At 38.8% G+C, this 21659-nt stretch overlaps 1 protein-coding gene and 1 long non-coding RNA gene across 3 annotated transcripts in view; both read right to left on the reverse strand.

Moving 5' to 3' along the window:
- LOC310922625 overlaps nucleotides 1–21659 on the reverse strand; it is a 275851-nt gene that overhangs the window by 59968 nt on the left and 194224 nt on the right. The gene's annotated exons all lie outside the window — the stretch shown is intronic.
- Nucleotides 1–21659, reverse strand: part of PARP8 (poly(ADP-ribose) polymerase family member 8) — a 115823-nt gene that overhangs the window by 15750 nt on the left and 78414 nt on the right. The window contains exons 11-15 of the mRNA XM_083883305.1: nucleotides 20892–21017; nucleotides 18277–18841; nucleotides 15964–16017; nucleotides 15765–15860; nucleotides 4485–4577 (exon numbers count right to left, since the gene is read on the reverse strand). Of these exons, the coding sequence (XP_083739431.1) occupies nucleotides 4485–4577; nucleotides 15765–15860; nucleotides 15964–16017; nucleotides 18277–18841; nucleotides 20892–21017 (934 nt within the window). The remainder of the gene's footprint in view (nucleotides 1–4484; nucleotides 4578–15764; nucleotides 15861–15963; nucleotides 16018–18276; nucleotides 18842–20891; nucleotides 21018–21659) is intronic.

Consider the following 21659-nt stretch of genomic DNA (forward strand, 5'->3'; position numbering starts at 1 on the left):
ATACCGTCTTAAACCTGACACAGTTCTACTCAAACACCATTCCTAAGCCCTCCTTTAAACAAACTGTTGACTCCTAGATTGTTTCCAACTCTGCAATTTTTTACACTTGATATCCCCTGAGGTCATTGCTTTGAGCTGATGCAATTCAAAATAACTTACACTGTGAGGTAAATCTAACAGAAACCTTATAATACAGCCTTGCATACACATTCCTTGGGAACAGGAAGTGCTGTGGATCTAGCAGATGTCCTTAAAACTGGGCATGAACTCTTCCACTGGATATACTGAAGTAAGTAAGGATTAAAATAGTTGCATGAAGGACAAGACAGCACTTGCTGATGACAATTCCTCTAATGACATCAGTCCTTCAGACAGTGCCTCTCAACCTCAAGAGACTCTTTACAGGGAGTAGGAACTATCAAGAAATCAGTCATCTAATTTTCAAGCATTTTGCCTACATGACTAATACAAGGCAACCTGAGTTCAGGCTGGAAAGTTTCAGAAAGTACAATCACTTCTTATTAAGGAGAAGCCATCAGATCATTTGGAGTGACAAAGTAGGGTTGTGCACCTTAGGAAACTAGCTGAAAGCACGAAAGACAAAACAGGATAAGATTTCTAATAATGGGAACCTGTATTTAGGCTTCTTCACTAGACAAAATGATTTGGAGGAGGATTAATCAGACAAAATGCGAACACCTACCTTTCACTAGTCATCCTAAGCTTGCTAGGCTGTTGGAGAAGTAACCACTGTGCTGACAGTTTATGCCATGATTCACACTGCCCTAAACTAATGACAAAAAGAGCTCAGACACATCAAACTCCAGAACTGATAAATTCTTTCTGCAAACAGGAATGGGGGGCTCATCCAGATACAATATAATGAGCTGACTGCAATGCTATCACTAAAGTGAGGCTCAGTAGAATTTAGCCATCTAGGTCCAATGGGACAAAATCCCTTATTTAACTCTTTTAAGCACTCTTAAGATCGTCATCACTTCAGAACTCTGCAGTAAAGCTCTGTAAATGTAGAGGTACTCCAGAGAACTAGAACAAGCTCTGCATATGCTTTCAACACTGATTCTTACATAAAACACTGAGAGCTAACCAGGCTCACCTCTCCTCTACTTAGCTCTACTTTAAAAAGCTTTTACCTAATTCTTTACTAATTTTAGGACACCTTCCACCTGTTCAAAGAGTTATCCAATACGAACCCTGGAAAACCATTTTCAGGGATGAGAGAGCAGATCTTTAAGAATGCCTTCCACAGAGTGCAAGAGCCCATGTGTAGGAAATCAGGAAAGGAAGGTAAGATGGATGGCTCCAGACCTGCTGGCAAAACTAAAAGCAAAGAAGGAAATCCACAGAGAGTGGATGCAGGGACAGACGTTCTAGGAATAATATAGGGACATAACCTGCTTGTGTCAGGATGGGGTGAGAGGAGGTCAAGGTGCAACTGGAGATGAACTTGACAAGAATTGCACAAAATAACGAAGAGGCTTCTGAATGCATGTGAGCCAGAAAAGGAAGGTCAAAGAAAGTGCACACCCTCTGAACATGACTGGCAAAATGGTAATGGCAGACAATGAGAAGGCCCAGCATTGTGGCAGCTCTTTGCCTGTCTTCACTGGCAGTCTCCCTTTCACACATCTCCAGAGTAGGATGAAGCTCAAGACAGAAAGTAGGGAAGGCAAAGCGCTTCCCACAGTCAGTGAAGATTAGATTTGAGAGCCCCTGAGGAATGTGAACATAAAGAGGTCTATGGGACTCAATAAGATGCATCTCAGAATCTTGAGGAAACTGGCTGATAGAGTTTTGCCAAGCTACCTCTCCATGCTAACTCAAAAGGCATGGCAGTCAGGTGAAGTCAGAGATGACTGGAAAAAGGGAAAGTTGAATAAAAATATTGCACCTATTTTTAAAAAGGGTGGAAAGGAGGGCCCTGAAAACTACCAAACTGTCAGCTTCACCTCTGTGCCTGGGAAGATCATAGAACAGCTTATCCTGGAAGCTGTGCTAAGGGACATGGAAGAGATTCAGGACAGCCAGCACAGCTTCACTGAGGGCAAGTCCTGCCTGACCAACGCAGTGGCCTTCGTTAAATTATTTAAAAATTCCTTAAAAAATATTATGATCTTTCTTCTTTGAATTTCACTGGGATCTCCAAAACACTCCAAAAATCAGGACATTTTAAAACAAGTATTTGTAACTAAACACAGTTATTTGGACACTGTGATGACACTGTGACGGAGTGACCACATCAGTGGACAAAGGAAGGGCTATAGATGTCATTTTTATTCTGTAAAGTCTTTAAAACAGTCCCCCCAACATCCTTCTCTCTAAATTGGAAAGAGATCAATTAGATAGAGGGACAGTTCTGTGGATAAGAAACTGGTTGGATGGTTGCATCCAGATGGTATAGGTCAATGCTTCAGTGTCCTGATGTCCACTGGTGATGAGTGGTGTCCCTCAGCGGCAATACTGGGACCAGTGCTATTTAATGACATAGAGAGTTCCAGTGCTCTCTCAGCAAATTTGTACATTACACAGGCTGAGTGGTGCAGCTGATGTGCCTGAAGGATAGGAAACCATCCAGAGGGACCTGTACATGCTGGATAAGTGAGCCCATGGGAATCTTGTGAAGTTCAACAAGGCCAAGGGCAAGGTGCTGCACTTGGGTAGGGACAACCCCTGGTACCAGCACAGGCTGGGCATGAACAGACCCAGAGCAGCCCAGAAGGACTTGGGGGTGCTGGTGGGTGAGAGGCTGGACATGCCCTGGCCATGGCACTCACAGCCCAGAGAGCCAAACGTGTCCTGGGCTATATCCACAGCCCCATGGCCAGCAGGGGAGGGAGGGGATTCTGCCCCTCTGCCCTTATAAAAGTCCACCTGAGCACTATATCCAGCTCTGGGGTCCCCAACATAAAAAATACCTACACCTGTTGAAGCAAGTCCAGAGGAGGGCCACAAAAATGATCAGAGGGCTGGAATGCCCATGATGAAGACAGGCTGAGACAGCTGAGGTTGCTCAGCCTGTAGACAAGAAGGCTTTTGGGAGACCTTATTGCAGCCTTTCAGTACTTAAAGAGGGATGATAATATGGGGAAAATCTTTTTAGCAGAATCTGCTGTGACAGGACCAGGGGTAAAAGCTTTATACTAAAGGAGGGAGATACAGATTAGATATAAAGATTTTTACACTGAGGGTGATGAAACATTTGCCACGTGGTAGATGCCCCATCCTTGGAATCATTCAAGCTCAAGTAGGATAAGGGCTCTGAGCAACCTGATCTAGTTGAAGTAGTCCTGGCTCAGGGCAGGGCATAGGACTACATGATCTTCACAGGTGCCTTCCAACTCAAACTATTCTATGATTCTACGATTCTAAATGTACATGTAATATCACATGTGCCTGAATTAAAAAAATTAGATTCTTACAGGACATCAGACTGAGGAAGAGTTGTGGCTTCATCTGCACACCTCCTTCCATTTCTTACAAGCCTAAATTGTTATCCCACTATTTGGTATCTAGACGTGACAAATATAGACATCCAACAATCTTCGGACATCAGATGAAGAGCTGCTGTTGTGATTCCAGAGTCATATTCTCAAGTGAGGAAGCTGATCTACACTTTGAAAGTTGCAACTTTCTTCCTTTGAGGATATGCTCATGGTTGTATTCGGGCACCCACCTGAACAGTTTATTTCCACTATTTTATGCTGACTAGTGCTAGTTAAATGAAGGGAAGGTTTCCTATTCCAAAAAACCCATGTTGTTTTACTATGTAGAAACACAGTAACCAGAAAATTGGACACAAGTGCACTTTTCCTTAAGATGTGCAACCTTTTACCATAAGATCTTAAAAAGACCTTTAATGTAAGACCTTTTAACTTTCATTTTTAATGAAACATTAGGTTAGTGATTTGGAAGTGTAATTTAAAATACTTTAAGAAAACAATGACAGGGTTATAACTACATAACTGAATTTAGAGTCAGGAAGCAGGCTTATATTAAATTCATGATCTCTGAGAAGAAACAACCTTATGTAGCAATATCAGTAAGAACTTTCCCACTGCTCTGTAATGATCAAAACAACAGATGCTCAGTGGATCCCTGCATCCTAAGACCATGAACAGGAAGTAACTTATTAATTGCATGAGAGTAGTAATGGCTCATTAGGTGAAAATAAATGTGAATTATCTCCAAATTACAATGGCTGCCTTTATTAACAACCCAGGTGACCTAATTGAATACAACAGGGCATGAAAACACAGTTACTCTAATTACATGGAAGCAAAGCAATGGAAACACCTCATTAGTACTGTTTGAATACACCACACAAAACCCAGTGCATTTACAGCTATAACAGTGGACAAATAAATAATACCAAACAGTACTCATATGGTGCATACAAGTCAAAACACATACTGAAAGAGACTGAGAGGACTGAGAAAATGACAGAAAACATTAGATAACCCTACCTGTGCCCCAGTTGCAATTTCATCAGCAGCTTCGTTCATCACTCCTAATGTTTGGAAAGCAAATACACAGAGTTCTCGTTCACAAACAGTGGGCTATACAAAAAAAGAAAGAAAGAAAGTTAGTTTTATTTTTGTTCTAATTTGAGTTCTTGCTTTTAGCATATCATACCTAGAACAAAACCCAAACATAATTAATGCTAATTCTTCATATTTTAACTGCACATTAATTTTAAATAATTAATACATTTCAATTATTGAGGAAGATACATTAAACAAGCATTTTAATAACCTGAAGAGCCAGAGTGAAGAACTCTAAAACTCATAAGTACTCAGAGAGGCTAAATTTCAAAGAAATCCCAGCACAGCTACAAAACCAAAATTACAGGCATAGTACTCAAATAAGTAGTTCTTAAACTATCTATCTGAAAACTTCCTACATAATTAAACTTAATGGAGAACAAATCCTGAAGCTAATGGAAGCAGGTTTATTCTTCATAGCTTCTTACACTGCTGTTCAGAACATACATAAAAATCTGGAAGACAAATCTCTTGAAAAGGCTATTTTTAATTTTTGACAATTTAAAAAATTATTGATAGACTGTAAGAAAATCCATTACATTTTTACACTACATTTTACAGTATAAACACTGTATTTTGAAGCCTGTTTATTTTAAGAAATAAAGGTACTTCAAGTCTTTTTTCAGGTATTAAACAAAAAATAAAACCTCCTTGTTGTTGGACCATCTTTTACCTATTAAAAAATAATTCATGGTATCATCACAAATAGAAAAACATTATCTAAACTGCATATTGAGTGAGAACTGAATATTTTGCCTTCATAAAGCAAGCAAAGCAGAAACAAAAAGGAACACAGCTTTAGGTATGAAAATAGACATGTCTTCATGGGCTTCCTAACTGTTTACAACCCTTACAGCAGCTCCATCTTATTTACTGAAAGATAATTAGCAAACCAATTTTTTAAAGCCTCAAGTAATATCACACAGTGAATTGTTACAAGTATTCAAAATGAACAAACAGTTGAAAGAAATATGAATTAAAACCTTCCTTAAAACTACTCAATAAACATAACCTTTTATGAAAACAAAAGTACTTCCTGGATACTATTGATTTGAATGCACAGTATTAAATCCTAGTTCATTGAAACTTAAATTTATTTTGTAACTAAGAGTATTGAGTCTAGTGATCACAACTCTAGTGAGTAGAAAAGCATTTGTAATAGTATGCTTTGAAGTTCAAGCCACTACCTGTACAAAGCACTTGCAGAGATGAAAAAATTAATTAAACACAAAAAGAAAAACTAAAATGTAGCTGAATTCTGTTACAGGCAACAGCGCTGCCAGTAATTAGCATGCTGCTATACTTGCAGTCATTTACTTTGCAGCACTTAAAACATTCATTTGCTGGGTTTCAAAGATTCAAGACCTCAATAAACGTGTGAAATCTTCTGGATTGATACAGTCTCACTTCATTTGCTTTACAAGAGCATCTTTCAAGTCTGATAGTGTCACCCATTTGATTTAGTTTATCTGCCATGTTACATTGCATTAGGCAGCAGATGAAGCCAAACATGATGAAATTCACTGTGCCATGGCAAGCTGGACAAGAAGTATCTATTATTGTCATTATTCTTGGGTTTTCCACATTTAGAAGATGGTTAAATAATTTGTTTAGTTGGGGTAACTATCATTTCAACAGTATTCACAGACTTCCTTTATTTCAGAGCAAGGAATAACTCTGAAATAGCAGAGCAATCCAAGTTTGGCCATGCTTGTCATGAAGAAAACTTGTAAAAATTTTTTTTTGATACTGTGTTTGCAGTCTCAGCAAAGTAATGACAAAGAGAACACAAGATTTGTCACCATTACTCTTTTTCTTTCCCAGAAGTGTCTGAGCACCTGGAGAGGGAAGTTAGGAAAACAGTCATTGTACCTATGCTTGACTTCTGAGAGTATTTTTTTTCTTTTTTTTTTTTTTTTTTTTTTTTTTTTTTATTCCTCAGGCTCACACTGGAGAACTCTAGATATAAGGACAAGCAAGACAGCAGAATTTCAGCCCCGAAGTAGAAGAAATACTCCTCTTAGGGTCTATACAATTCTTCTCATTTTGTGTATTTGATGAACCTTTCTGTCCACTACATATTTTGTCAATATAATACAATGGGAAAAATAATCCCAACCCTGCAGCTAAAGGGACATTTCAACATCTGTCTTCATGTGTCTAGCCTGGATGCCTTTTAGCTTACATTACAGTCATCTTAAAAGTACTTTTGAATTCTGTTTCTGGAATTTGTCTCAATTTAACAAAATAAGATGTTTTTAACCTAAATTTCCCACAGGTGTTAGCAATGTACCCCAAAAGATGTTGGTATGGCCATTTCAGTACCCTCCACTCCAGTCACTAGTTAAACTCAACCATTTATATTGTTTAAATCCCTAAAAAACGAAAATACTAGCTTGCAATTAGAAGCAAATGTTTGAGGGGCTCTTGTTTGTCGTACCCTGTGACTTAATTATTCAGTGTTACATTTCCTTACTCATGTTTTTCTTGCAATTGTGCATGCTAGAACCAATGAAAACATATAAAAATTATGTTAATAAATCAATTCTAGAAGGCAGAGTTTAAAGAAAACCACAAGTTTTAGGGGGAAACTGGGATTCAAGGCTGCTCCTACTCTGCTGCTAATGTTTTGCATACTGATAGTGTCTTCCCCCTTTATGGTGCCCACTCTTGTCACAGGATGTGAGCCCTTGGGACAGGAACAGTATTGTTCTGACTTCAGATCATAAATATGAGAAATGTCTCTAGCCACACTAAACAAACAAGAACATCACTGACACAGTCATAAAAGCTATGTTCCAATGTCATCTTTGGATGCACTTACTTTGGTTTATTCATATGTAATATTCAACAAGCTAAACTTTCTAAGAATTTTTGTGTCTGTTCATAAAATATAGATATGCTCTTACTGATGTGGAACTCACAGCCCAAATGCACAGATTAATCACCTTTTCTTGGATTACTATCTTTCATTGTTTTCAAGGGGAAAATACACGACAAAATAGGGCTTAGACCCTTGAACTTTTATTTCTCAATATAAATTTCATTCTAGGTGCACACAATTCGACAGATTAAACCACCACCTTGAGGATAATGAGCTGACTGGCTGGAGGACTTTGTTGTTCACTGCCTGAAGAAGGCAACTGTAATTCCTCTTAAAAACAGCAGCTACCAGGGTCTCACATAGACTTTATTTTTTCTCTTGAAAATAGAAATTTAACATTAAGCCATTGGTTTCCACAGGACTATTAGCTAAGTGAAGATCACTGGTGCAGAAACAACTATTAGGAGGATCATTATTCCAGTGGGGAAAAATCAGAAATAAAAAACCCAAAAACCATGGGCAATTAACCTGAAACTGCAAATGTTTGGAGGCAGAAGGCAAAGAGCATCTTCTGAATGTTTGAAGTTTTCAGGCTTTTCCTTTAGCCACCCCCATTCTTTGCATGATCAGTAGCTCCCACCCAACTGCTGCTGTGGTGAAAAAAGCACAGAGTTCCCGTGTGTTACAATGCAAATGTCACTTCTTTCTGCAGTGACTGAGACTGGCAGACACATGAACCACCTACGCACTATGACATATCCTGGTTCCTGGACTAATACACTACCTAAACTATTTTCTAGACATTCTTTCAATTTGAAAAAGCTGAAACTTTCACAGTCTATATTGATCTAGCAACTTTCTAATGTGGGCTGCAGCTCTGCTCAGTGCAACCTGTCATGCTTTCCTCTATTCTGAGGGATATCAGACACCAGTGAGGCTGTAATGTGACTGACAGACCCAAAAGCTATGGATCAAACAGGACTTCGGTGCTCCAGGGAAAGCTCCCTGCCTGACATGCAGCAAAATGTAACAAATGGTAAAGGTCAAACCATTAGAGACCATCCCACTTTTCTTAATGAAAGCAAAAGATGAGGAGATTAAATGGAACTTCAAATCTCTGTTTTGTTTCCTATTTTCCACCATGCCAACTCTTAGTTTTACTATAAGGTAAACTTTCTGAACAGTCTCTCAAGTATTGGAATGGTCTACCTGGGGAGGTGGTGGGGTCACCATCCCCGGATGTGTTTAAGAAAAGACTGGATGTGGCACTCAGTGCCATGGTTTAGTTGAGGTTAAAGTTGGGTTGGACTTAATGATCTTGGAGGTCTCTTCCAACCTAGTGATTCTGTGATTCAATACTCATGTGTTACATGAAACATGCTGCTCAAAGACATGGTAGATACCAAGTCGTGATCAGATACAACCTGAAGAAATATGAGAGTAGACTGTAGTTGAGTAAGAAATGTCACTTTTTCTGTTTGGCTTTGTTTGCCTGATTCAAATTTTATCATCTGGGTTTTGGGAGATCTTTTCTGTACCTTACACATTTTTAAAAACATATTTTTACTTCACAGATATAGAAAAGAATGGTTAACAAACAAGCTTGTGCCCATGCTAGATAGGCACAGTGTACTTGGCAACTTGTTGGCAACAGGAAAAACTATACTGCAGCCACTTTACTCTGTCAGTAAAATATAAATGATTTGAAATCTGTTCTTTTAAAATACAAGTTGTAGCTGGAAAGGCTTTTTTCATAAGAAGAGATAAAACTAGCCTCTATTGTAGACTAAAGATTAGAAAGACCACAGTGTCATTCCACAAAAATCTTGGAATTCCATAAACATCTTGGCTTAACTCCAGTCTGACTAAATGAATTTGTACATCTACAATTTTCTCTACAGTTCAGTGATGTTTATTCTGTTCAAAAAAATTCCCAGGACTAAGCAGCATACTCAATGCCTCTGTGTTTTCAGTGGTGCCTAAGACTCCTGTAATCAAAGCAGAGAAATCCGAGACCTCTTCAAGTCAACAAGAACCCACTGAGGACAACATTTCACCCATAGTATATGAAACATAACTGAGAGCACTTCGGGATGAAAAACATGTAAAAAAATGCAAACTTACTAATGTAAGAAATGTATCAGAATTACAAGACTGTGCTTATTTTTACAGCTAAATAATAAGAACAGCTATTTCAAGTATTACTTTATGGCGTTTTACTGTTCGTATTTTGTGGGAAAAACATTAAACAGTGGAAATGTATGCACCAGAGCACAAATTTCAAAGAAGCTATTTGTAATATTTAATTTTGTTGATTTTTTTTTTTCGCTAATTCCTTCTTTGTTCTAAGGAGGTCTCAGTCTGAGGTTTCAACACAAGATGGCACTCTATAGAGACTTCTTTACAAAAAAAAAAAATACTGATACACAGATGGTCTTATAATTACCTTATTGAATATATTCTGAGATTATTTCGTCCTGTATAATTGTCTCACAGGTCTTTAAAACCAATTCATGCTCTTCTGTCAGTGGCCTTAGTATTTGCAAATGAGGAATTTGAGAAGGTACAGAACAGCAAAATAGCTTTACAAATTACACTATGTGAAAGCTGAATAAGATCAAAGAATTACAGAAAGATTGAGGGTGGCAGGGATCTCCACAGGTCATCTAGTCAAACATCCCTGCTCAAGCACGTCCACCTGGAGCCAGCTGCCCTGAACGGACAGCTTTTGAATTTCTCTATGGATGTGAACTCTACAACCTCTCTGGGCAACTTATTCCCATGCTCAGTCACCTTCAGAAAAGATGAAAAAAGTAGAAAGTGTTTCCTGTTGTTCCACTGAAACCTCCTGTGTTTCAGGTTGTATCCTCTGCTCTGGTCATGTCACTAAACACCACCGTAAAGGGCCTGGCCCCATCCTTTTTGCACCTTTCCTTCAAATCTTTATAGACACTAGTAAGATCTCACTTGTGCTTCTTTTTTCCAGGCTCTCAGCCTTTCCTCCTGTGTGATGTGCTCTAGCCCCTTTGATCATCTTAGTGACCCCTCACTGGACTTTCTCCAGTAGTGTCACCCCTTTCTTCTGCTGAGGAGCCCAGAACAGGCACAGTGGGGCCTCACCAGGGGCAGGGGCAGGATCCTGCAGGGGCAGGATTACCTCCCTCCACACACACAGACAATTCCACTGTTCAATGTAGCCCAGACTGCCATTAGCCTTCCATACCACAAGTGCCCACTGTTTTCTCGTGTCCCAGCTGGAGTCCTTTTCTGCCCTAGCCAAGCTGCTTTCCAGCTGGGTGGCCCCCAGCAAACACTGGTGCCTGTTTGCTCCTCCCCAGCTGCAGGACTTCGCATTTTTCCTTGCTGAAGTTCCTGGCAGCACACTGCTCCAGCCCATCAAGGTCCCTCTGAACGGTGCCCATTGCTCTGGAGCACCACACACTTCTCCCATTTCTTCATCATCTGCAAACTCTCTGAGGATACAAACTGCACCATCCTCTAGGGGATTAATGAAGGTACTAAACAGGACCGGACCCACTACTGACCCCTGGGGTACACTGTGAGTTGCTGATCTCCAAGTAGACTTTACCCAAATGAACATCACACTCTAGGCCCAGACATCAGCAAGTTTTCAGACCACCTCCCCATCTCCTCAATCAGCCCACACATCAATCAACAGCTTGTCTAAAAGGATCTTATGGCAAACACTGTCAAAAGTCTTACATCCAGGCAGACAATATCCACTGGCCTACCCCTCATCTACCAGACCAGTCACTTCCTCAAAGAAGTCAAGTATGAATTCCCACTGGTGAAACCATGCTGACTGTCCTTATTGTGCCTGGAGATGGTTTTGAGGCTTAGCTGTTTCATCACCTTCCTACAGAACAAGGTGAGGGTGACCTGGATGGAGTTCCCTGGGTCCTCTCCTTCTTGCCCTTCTTTAAGAGAGGACTGACATTTTCTTTATTCCTGTCTTCACATATGATATCACATTTTTATTACACTTCTTTTAATCAGATCCTTAAATATGATAACCACTTTTGTTAATGACTCGTGATCTCATTACATTAAATGTTTGTAATAAAAGTAAATGCTGAATTGTAAAATAACTTATTTCTCTACTGTTACAGCAGCAAAACTGTTGCATTATTAAAATGCAACTTTGTCCTTCCCTAGAATATTCTAGCAGTAATAAAAGGAAGACTTTCAAACAGCATTAAAAAAGTTAATAGCCTTCTAAGATGGAACCAAATAATGCTATGGTTTCTTTATTATATTCTTAGATCTGCTTTGGAAAATACATTTTTTAGCTAGATGAACTAAAACAGATGAGGTCAGATGAACTAAAACTTTAGAGGTCAGTGAGTACTTTTACTCCCTTACACAGGACTAACTTTATTTAACCTTATATAAATTTTAGATAAAGCTAAAACAAGTTTTTCCTAAAGCTATATCAAGCATTGTAACATGATGGTCAGAGAGGCTGTGTAGTCTCCATCCTTGAAGATCTCCAAAAGCCAGTGAAAGAAACTTGCTATGATGAGAAATTTCATTCATCCCCATCTGATCTGGGAAAGGTGTGAACTTACAGGAAAACTTTACTACTGCGGGTTTTTTTTAAAGTGGATGAAATGAAGCAGTGGACCCTGGGCCTTTATAAAGAAGAGTGTAACAGCTTCATGATGTTAGAGTGCTTTTCCAAGACTCCTTCTTCCATTCAAGAGAACCTTTTTTCTTCCCCTTCACAGAAATACAGGTGCAGTTCCTTGTGAAGGCATTAGGTCTGGGCATGTTCTACAGTCACCCCATCTACCCTGTCTGTTTTGTTTTCTACACACACAAACTTGTGGAGTACACAGAGGAATTGAGTATTTAACTCTGGTCTTCTGTATTTCAGGGAATTTTGGAGCTTAAAAGAAAACCACTTATTTTCAAAATTGCTCTGCAAAGAAATCCCCAAGAGAAATTTGAGAATTTCTGAAGTTATTCATCTTCACTAAGCCAATAAAGCAGCCCCTTTATTTATCCTCAATACAGGACCAAGAAGGCCTAACAACACCCAAAGATTTCAATGTACAAGGGGATCTCTGAACAAGCAGGAAACATTTGCATGATTAGATAATTATTGAGGGCTCTGGGGCAAGACAGATGTCCACTGTAAAATCATCAAGCCAAACATAGGCAATTGTGTCATGCAGCTGTTCTGCAACAGAATCTTCCATACAGTGATATGTCTGCCATGTGGATCTGGTGCCTAAAGAAAGCCATACAAAATGAGACATCTTGTTGTCATCAAGTGGTTGTTATCTTATGGGAAAAAAGATGCCAGGATTTTTAAAAAGTAACTTAAATTGAAATAGATATTAAAGCCAGACTACTCCCCCAGAAAAAAATATTTAGGAAAATGAAACACAATACTGAGAAGAAGGCTTGCTGAGAGATTGATTCAAAGATATTTTGTAACTAAGATAAACCAATAAACTGTAGAAAGAAAAAGCTTTATCTCTCGGTTTCAGATGGTTTCTTCAGCTGTTGTGAGGATGAGACATCTGAATTTCACAAGTCAGTAATAACCAGCACAAAAAACTACATACAGCATAATAGTTTGTAAGTAGGTATAGCACTTTACAGCATTAAAAGACTGTAATTGCTGTGTGATGGCAATTGTTGAATTTTTTAACTGCATTTAAGACAGTAAATATACTACACAATAGTTCAGAAAAGGTACCAAACATAAGGGAGGATTAGAGAATCAAATTTCTCTGTGGCTTCTTTGTAAATGCATAAAATTCCATAAAAGATCAGAATATCAAGCCTATATAGATATTAAAGTAACTTTTTGGTAGCTTTATTATGCTTTTATAAATTCATAGATCTTCTTTGCTGTTGAAAAAAAAGGTCCAAAATGTAGAAGGAAAACTCACCATTGAAGAGTACCCACACCTAGATATGAACCTGTGTGCACCTGTGTGGAAGAACTAAACTTTAAAGGGAGAAACTGGTGAATGATCCAGAGCTATTTAGTCTGTAGCACTTCTTGTGACACAACCTGCTACAGAGAGAGCCTATGCAGGTAATGCCTTTGGGATGCAGGCATCTCCAGAAAATGAGATCTGGACACTCCTGCTAAGCACACCATGACAAGGCACACATCATTACAAAAACTGGTGAGGTTACTGTGGTATTCAAAGAGAGAACGCTTTACAAAGGCCAGGGATCCTCAATAAGGCTACACTGCAGGTAGCCTTGCCTGAAATGAAAGCTTACTGCACTTTTGTAACAAAAGTACTCCATTTCTGAGATCTGCTCCTGCAGCGGTGCTAGAGAAAATGCTTTTTTTTTCACATACATTATATATATACACACATATATATGTATGCATCTATGTGTATGTGTGTGTGCAGCTGAAGCACACAAATAAACCTCACAAACTGATTACTTTAAGCTGCCCCTGGCCAGACCTCTCAGTAGAGTGAAGCATAAATTTCCTGAACACACTCTAGGGCAAGCTAATGCTCAATTCAAACTGAGATCCTTTCTCACCTTCTACAGAACTGCAAACTCATTAATGGCTCTCTTGCTTATTGAGTCATTCAAGCATACACAGAGCATGCTGGATTTCTTCCTGGTATCTAAGTCTTCCTAGGTTATATAATGACACTCTTTCATTTTTGCCAAGCTTGTCAGGTTATGCTACTTCAAAGGCACTGATATGAATATATGTTCAGGGGCAAATATGGTTGCAGCTTCTTATGTTGTGAAATGCTGGCAAACTCTTAAACAGATAGCTATAAAATGACCCTTTTTTAAATTAAAGATACAAAAGAGTAATTCTGAGAGATTTTAATCTTTATGGTGGGAAAGAAGGAATGAAGATTTTTTTCATTTAGAGCACATTAACTTTCCATTCTATTTTTTTAAATAGAATAAATCCTGTCATTTTCTCTGACCTATGGAAAATAGATAAACTCCAATAACTCCAATAACTGAAATAATTATGTTTTTCAAACTTTAATCACTCTTCAAACATTACTGATTTCGTCTTCTCTTTATGTCACATTGCTATATACATAGCAATGCATTCAAAGACAAACAGTAATGAACTGATGCCTATTTTACAGGCTTCTAATCAGTTTTGGCTACTGATAAATCTGTCAGAAAACATTGCTTTTAAAAGATAGATAGGAGCTTGAAGAGGCAAAAATAACACTGATTGGATATCCAAAGCTACAGGGGTTTAACCATGACTTAAACCAGTGTTAACTGTGTACACATTTGCTTTTTCAAATCCTACCAGCAGCCCATTTGCATACCCTGCATGCAGCCAGAACCTCTAACCCTGGTGCCAGTCAGTGTCATGGGGAATCACACTGAGGTGACTGCTGCTACCAGGTAGAGTAGGAATCCTGAATTTAGTTCCATGGAACTATCATTGACATGATCAGCTTATGTGTAGTTGCTGGCCACACTGTGGAAAATTTGCCTAGTATCAGACCATTCACTCACTGGAGTTAGTTTTCCATGGCTTTTTATCTTTTAAGGTTACTCATGTTTCATTACTGGATGAAGGGCAGGCGAAACAAAAGGATTCTAAACTGCAAAACCAGTCCTAAAGCTAAGAATTTTATTCTGTTAATACACTCTCTCACAAAGCTGCACTGACCCAGCAGCTCCAGGCACTGTGTCTCTCATGACCAATCTTACTCTTTTCCACTGTATGCATTCACCAAAAGCATGAGAGGCTACAGTGATCAGCAGGTAAAATTCTGTCCCTGGTTATACAGGAATGAAAGGAAGAGCTGCCTAACTGGACAGACTTTGGGAATACTGAGCCACAACAGTGCCCCTAGACTGGGTCACTGCTAGATCTGGCACTTCACAGAGCATCTCCTTCTACTGCCTTTTTATCACATTTGAGGATGGCTCATTCCAGCAGCCTGTGAGCAAAACAAGGTCAGAAGAATTTCACAGAGTGCTGGCATTAACACTCATGCATGTAAATACTGTGGTCATGGCTTGATAAAAGCTCAGGGATGAAGTGCCCTAAGCTTTCAGAAGACTGGGAAAGCATTCTAATGCACTTCTTTCTCTGTGCTATCTGGCTGTGACTACTGCAGCACAATAGTGTTCAGTGAAATACATGCCCCTCAACATTTCTCTGGTAGGATACAAGCCTAATTTCTCTCTCCCTTCCTTGTAAGACCTCTTTTCCCCGAATTTACTGGAAAATCTAGTTAATATGCTTTGTATTTTTGCATCTCAAAACAGTATTAGGATGAAACCCATCTGAAACAATTCAACAGTTTTCCAACAGGTTTGCATGGTCCACAGCTATTCAAGGCACTATAAAATGCACTGTTTACCAGCAGAGCACTTACCCTCAGCATAGGGCCATTCTGGAACACATGAGGTTCATCACAAACTACACAGTATTCATTCAATACTGGTATCCGCTGCTCAGCAAATTCAATAGTCTGAGAACAATGAAAATGAGAATAACAACATCTGCTTAAAAATAATTAACAGTCAGCTCATGCTCCACAATGTTTCATAAATGAATAGGATATGCCATCCTACCTGCACAAGAAAGCCACGGTCTCGCACCGGAATGCATTTTGCACCATAATTTTGCTGCAAGGGAAAAGTTGAGGCAACTTCAGTGTCGGCAGACTAATTATAAGGAAATGGTGAAGCATTTGTAAGTTTTTGCATGTAAATATATAAGAAATTTGCATCTAAAGAGATCTCTCATTTGCATGAACCAGGCATTACAAATAATCAATCCTGTTACTGTTTACTGAGTACAGGGTAGGTGTTCAGTATTTCTTTCTAGTTCTTAAATCTGATGAAGGTTCGTATCTCACCATCTGAGAAACTTTACTCTCAAATGAAAATACCACTGCCTTCAGTCCATCCTAATAAACTGATGTTTGGTAACTTCCATTATGTTTTCACTCTGTATTGCCTGTCCAAATATGGGCTGTATGTTAAGGCTTGAAAGGTTACTGTAACTCTCGGTACGGCTGAAAACCTTTTTAATTTATATGAACTAAGGTCTCATTTCTGCAAACACCACACTAACGGATCTTTATGCTGAGATACTACCCAAATTCTTTTTCTTTCAGCACACAACAACATAAATTAGAAGTAATTTCTGTTACAAGAGTCAGTAAGGTTCAGACTTCCCTCCAGATTGACATCTATTTCAATCAAACCTTGTTTTGAATGGAGTTTGATCAGCTTCATTTGCAGTGTTTTGGCAGGTTTTTTAATAGAGTTATTTCCTTTCATTCCTCTACTGTTTAATTGCTTAACTGCTTTTCCATTTTTCTTCTGGGCAACAATCTTACTTGTATTCATATATGAGACTCTAATATTTTAGCTGAGAATTTAAGAGAACTCAGTATCTTGATTCATCATTTCTACATTTCACTGATTTCAATTTGCAGTTAGGCACCCAGGCTACCCATATATCTGGTGCCTGCATCTAAAATGTGAAATAGACTCCTGATGCCCTTCCACTAACATCAGTCAAACTACATCTGACCATGTATGTGATGATCTTCCCTCAAAGTAAGTGCATTGAAGCAATAAATTAAGGGTAGCTTTTATAGGCTGCCAAACAGGGCTTGCCTTTCTTCCCTATCAGCTGATAATATCAGTAATGGAACCGAGTCAGCTCTTCATTATCTTATAAAAATCAGAGGGACTTTTCCTATTAATGTCAGGAGAGGAAAGTCCTTCTATGTTAATACATCCTCTGCTGAATCAGAAGAAAGTGCATCTCTAAACTGCAACAAGTAGAAAGTCTGATGGCTCATCTTAAATTGATTTTGCTGTGCACATGACATAAATCAACCACACAGCATACAAATAAATGATCTTATGATAGTGTATCCTTGCCTTTAGATCTGAGGAGTATAGCTTAAAGCATATTAAACTAAATTACCATGAAACATAGAGCACTCAATGTAATTTCATTATTTAGAATGCACTATTTTAAACATCTGTATGGCATCTGAAGGCAGAATCAGCTTCCAAGGTACCACCAGGTAAAGGGAGTGAAGTGAATTATTTTCTAAGCATTTCTCCCCAGATCAAACACAAAAACCAGGCTGTTGCCTTGAAAAAATGCAAACAAACCATCTCTTCCTTCTAAAGTAAAAAAGCCATTTTTAAGAGGCATAGGCAGAAGAATTGATTTTGAGAGCTCCTTCTTAAATGCAAGAATATATGCTACCCTTTGTTTTCCCAACTGACCATATCTCTGAGGAAAGTAAGACAGCCAGCGTGGGCCCAGTTCTTTGCTGATGCCCCCAGCACATTTGAAGGTTTAATCCTTCACAAATCACAAATGTGTAAGAGGTGAGTGGAACTATGACTGAGTTCATTCCAGTACGATGATGATGATGATTGATGATGATGGCAGATGCAAAGACCAGAAGGAGAGGTGACGTGGCACTCAAATCATCTAAAGGACAGTTGCTTCCCCCACAAAGTAAGCAAGGAAATGAGAAAAGTCCTCTGCAACCAACCTAATTTTGCAGCACAGAAGTGCACACTCTCCCTTTTTCCTGGAAGTAGTAAGGGAAGAAGTGAGTGACTGAATTTTTTCCTATGGTCAGCATCTGTGCATGGAGCTGCATTTCAACATGACACATAAAATCTCTGTCCTGATCCCAGCAAATTCTGGTTTTATAACTTAAGTATATGTGTATGAACAGCTGTTTGAATCCTCCTTAAAATGCTGACTTCATTGCTCTTGTCTTCCAGTATATCCAATATATCCCTTTATATCCTAAGTATTAATCCCTTCACACAAAAAGCATAGTAGCACATTTGGAAAATAATAGGAGGAAAATGAGCAGAATTAAAAAAAATATTACGCACAGCAGCTTGTGAAGGTGATGATGAGGATGGTGTTAAGATACCAATAAGCCCTGAGGTAAGAGAGAGCCTCCTGCTCTCTGCCATGGTGGACTCCTTGAAAGGCTCCATTTTGGATGATTTAGGGGCATTGGAGTAAGTTTTGCTGAGCAATTTGTGATTCTTCAATCCATCCAATTCTTCCATTCTAAGGTTACTGGAGTAGGATCTGCTTAAAAGTTTGTGGGGCTTCAAGGTGCTGTTGTGCTCACATCGAGGATCCCCAGAGCACGACCTGTTTAACACCTTATGGGGCTTTAAAGTGATGCACTCCTCCTGCTTGACAGCTGCAGAGCAAGCACGGCTCAGCAGTTTGTGCGACCTCAGAGCCATTGTCTGCTCAGCCCGAGGGTCACTCGACAACGAGCGGCCAAAGGTTCTGTGAGATTTTGTGGCACACACATCCTCTGCCTTCACTGTGCTAGAGCAAGTCCTTCTCAGTAGTTTGTGAGTCTTGGAGATGCCATCCTGTTCTGACTTCAGTTTCGATTTATTTTTACCACAGCCGGGTGGAGGATAACTTGGCGACCTAAGAATAAAGAAGATGGTAAAGTTGGAGAATAATCAAATTCCTGGGCAAGATCACACAGATGTAAACACTTTTAAGTGTCACCTGTCTTTATGTTTTTCACTAGTGATAAATGTAACCCAACCTTTTAAAACATGAACAATTGTATATAAAACATCTTCCAATACCAAAACAAACAACTTACTCCTATTTGCACACAAGCTTATCAATCAAAAAGACAATTAACTACTTAAGGAGAAGCTAGAGCTGTGACTTTTAGAGCTTTTTGTAAAATGTCTCAAAACAAACCAATTACTCAGGAAATCATCTTTGAAATGAAATCCACTTCTTATAATACATTTTTCCTTATCAAAATCTATCTTTTCTATGTAATGATCCCATGTATTCTGGACACAGCATAACAAATTTTATGTTCAGATCCAATGAGCAGTGAAACTTGGAGACATTAAATCAAATTTAATTCAGATGAAAAGGACATTATTTTAAAAACATCATAATAACTTGGGCACTTTTTGAAGGACAAATTTATACCCTTCTTTCTGGTTATAGACAAATTCTAACTCTGTAACACCAGAAATGAGAATGTGAGAGATCTAAATTACAAATGCAGAAAGTAAAGAACAAAAGGTTTTTATGAAACAACATTCACACAAACTGTCACATTTCTGTAAGGCTCACATTTGCTTGTCCATGCAAAGAACATGTAATAGGTATGCTGAATCATTTTCCTAAGCAACACCAATCCCTTGGAGTTGGTGGGGTGGGTTTTTTGTGAGTTTGTTTTTGTTTTTCATCAAACGGAGAAATAAAAACCCAGGCAGAGCAGCTGGGAAGTTTCCCCACCCTGTTAGCAAGTGCTGACAGTGGAGGATGCATGCAGAGGCTGCTGATTCACTGCAGGCTCACTATCACCCTCCTGCAGATGGGAGGTAGGAATGGTACCCTGGGGACAGAAAGGGTCCCTGCATTTGGGCTGAGCCATCTCTGGACTTAAGCTGCCAAACCAAGAGGAAAAAGAATGGGCTGGCTTTGTATGCCCTTTCTGAATAAAAATAAACCCCAAGCTACAGCCTGTGTTTGGCAGTGGCGTGTTGCATGATAGGGAATGGATAAGACTTTTACTTAAAACACCATCTTTCCTCCTCTACCTTTGAATAGGCAATCTTTTCTCATCTTTGACATTCCCTCCTTTTTCAATCTGAGTGATTTCAGTATTCTAGCTCTTTTTCACACCCTGAATGTCGAATGGCAAAATTTGTCAAAAAGAAGGAATATTCAAAGAAGCATTCAATTCAAATTCTGTAACTGAATCGAAGGGGTGATCTGTCAACGCTCAATAATCAGGAAAACACACTAGAGTAAACAGTCACATCCCTGAAAGAGGTAAAATCAGAGCCTGATTCTACATATACTTACGAGTATGAGCAACTGGCAGAAATCGTATTAAATTCAAATTCATTCAAACTATTCATAAACTCTTTCTTACGCTTTCTAATGCCTTTTCTCTTTGAAATTCTGTGCCTGCATTTCAGAAGTGGAAAACATTAAGGTAGTCAAATACTGGAGAGGGGAGGGTGCTCAGCATCTTCAAAAATCAATCTTTCATTAATGACCATTCCAGTTTTAGAAAACTATATATACAAACTGCTGTATAAAGAAGAACTGGACAAACACAGTTTTTTTAAATATGCATAATATATGCTATACTTGTATTATATGTATTACTTGTATTTTTATTCTTGCTATTCAAGTAAAGATAAAACAAAAACACAAACACAAGTTAAAATAAAATTAATTATTTCCAGTTCTAGATGGAATGTGGCTGTTTCAGAGAGCAGGGCACTGAAATGCTCTGGCTTCTAATAATCTTAGAAGCTGCAGCAATACCTAGTTCACTCCTGATGTCATGCAATGCAAGGACTGAAAGCCCATGAGGTAAGATATAAATAGAGAACTTCTCTGTGTAGAAAAGTCCAGCTTTCACCTTGTCAAGTCTGCTGTGGATTTTGAACAGTTTATGGTGATAACAGCTCATTTTCCTTGCTATTACCTGCGCAACGTAGAAAAGATGTGCAGAGGAGATTTCACCTTTTTGTCAGACACCTTTTTATTGTGCGTACAGTTAGATTTTTCTTTACTGTTCTTCCACTGTTGTGTAACAAATGTCTGCATGATTCTGCAAATTAAGATAGAAAAGAAAGGTTTTCTTATCCCAGCCAGGACATTCTCATTTTAATACTATGGTCTCAGTGGTCACCATGCAGGTTAAAATGCAATGTTCTCACTCTATAGCTGGTTTTCTGTCATGTATGTGGATTAATGATTGGGTGCTCCAGGTCCTCAAAACACTTTTTTTTTTCACATAAAACTAATTTAACATGGGACTCTAAATGAGAATACAATCTGTATTTAAAGAACCACTACAACTGCAAAACTTATGCAGACTATACGTTTCATGGAGATCTAGAGACAAATTGAGTCAAGGGCACCAAATCCAGCTACAGAGGTGTGCTTCTCACACAACCACAGGCTACTGCATAACCTTGTTCTCTGAGTTTAATCTGGCAGTAGGGGTCTTAATAGTGATAAAAGTCACAGCTGAATTTGGTGTGAAGAACGAATATCCCATTGCCACAGCTATGAGGGACCCTTGGGCTCCACAGGTATTTTATTCCTGCTCAGTTGTGAACTATGCAGCTCTGTTCTGGAAAATCTCATATGAGAACCTTCAGTAATTACGTGGTGCAAAAAATCAGACAGGGTAAATAGCAAAATATTTTAAGAGACTATTCATTTTGGGGGAGCTTTTTTTTTTTTT

This window comes from Zosterops lateralis (assembly GCF_965231275.1).
Source record: "Zosterops lateralis genome assembly, chromosome: Z".
Taxonomy (NCBI): domain Eukaryota; kingdom Metazoa; phylum Chordata; class Aves; order Passeriformes; family Zosteropidae; genus Zosterops; species Zosterops lateralis.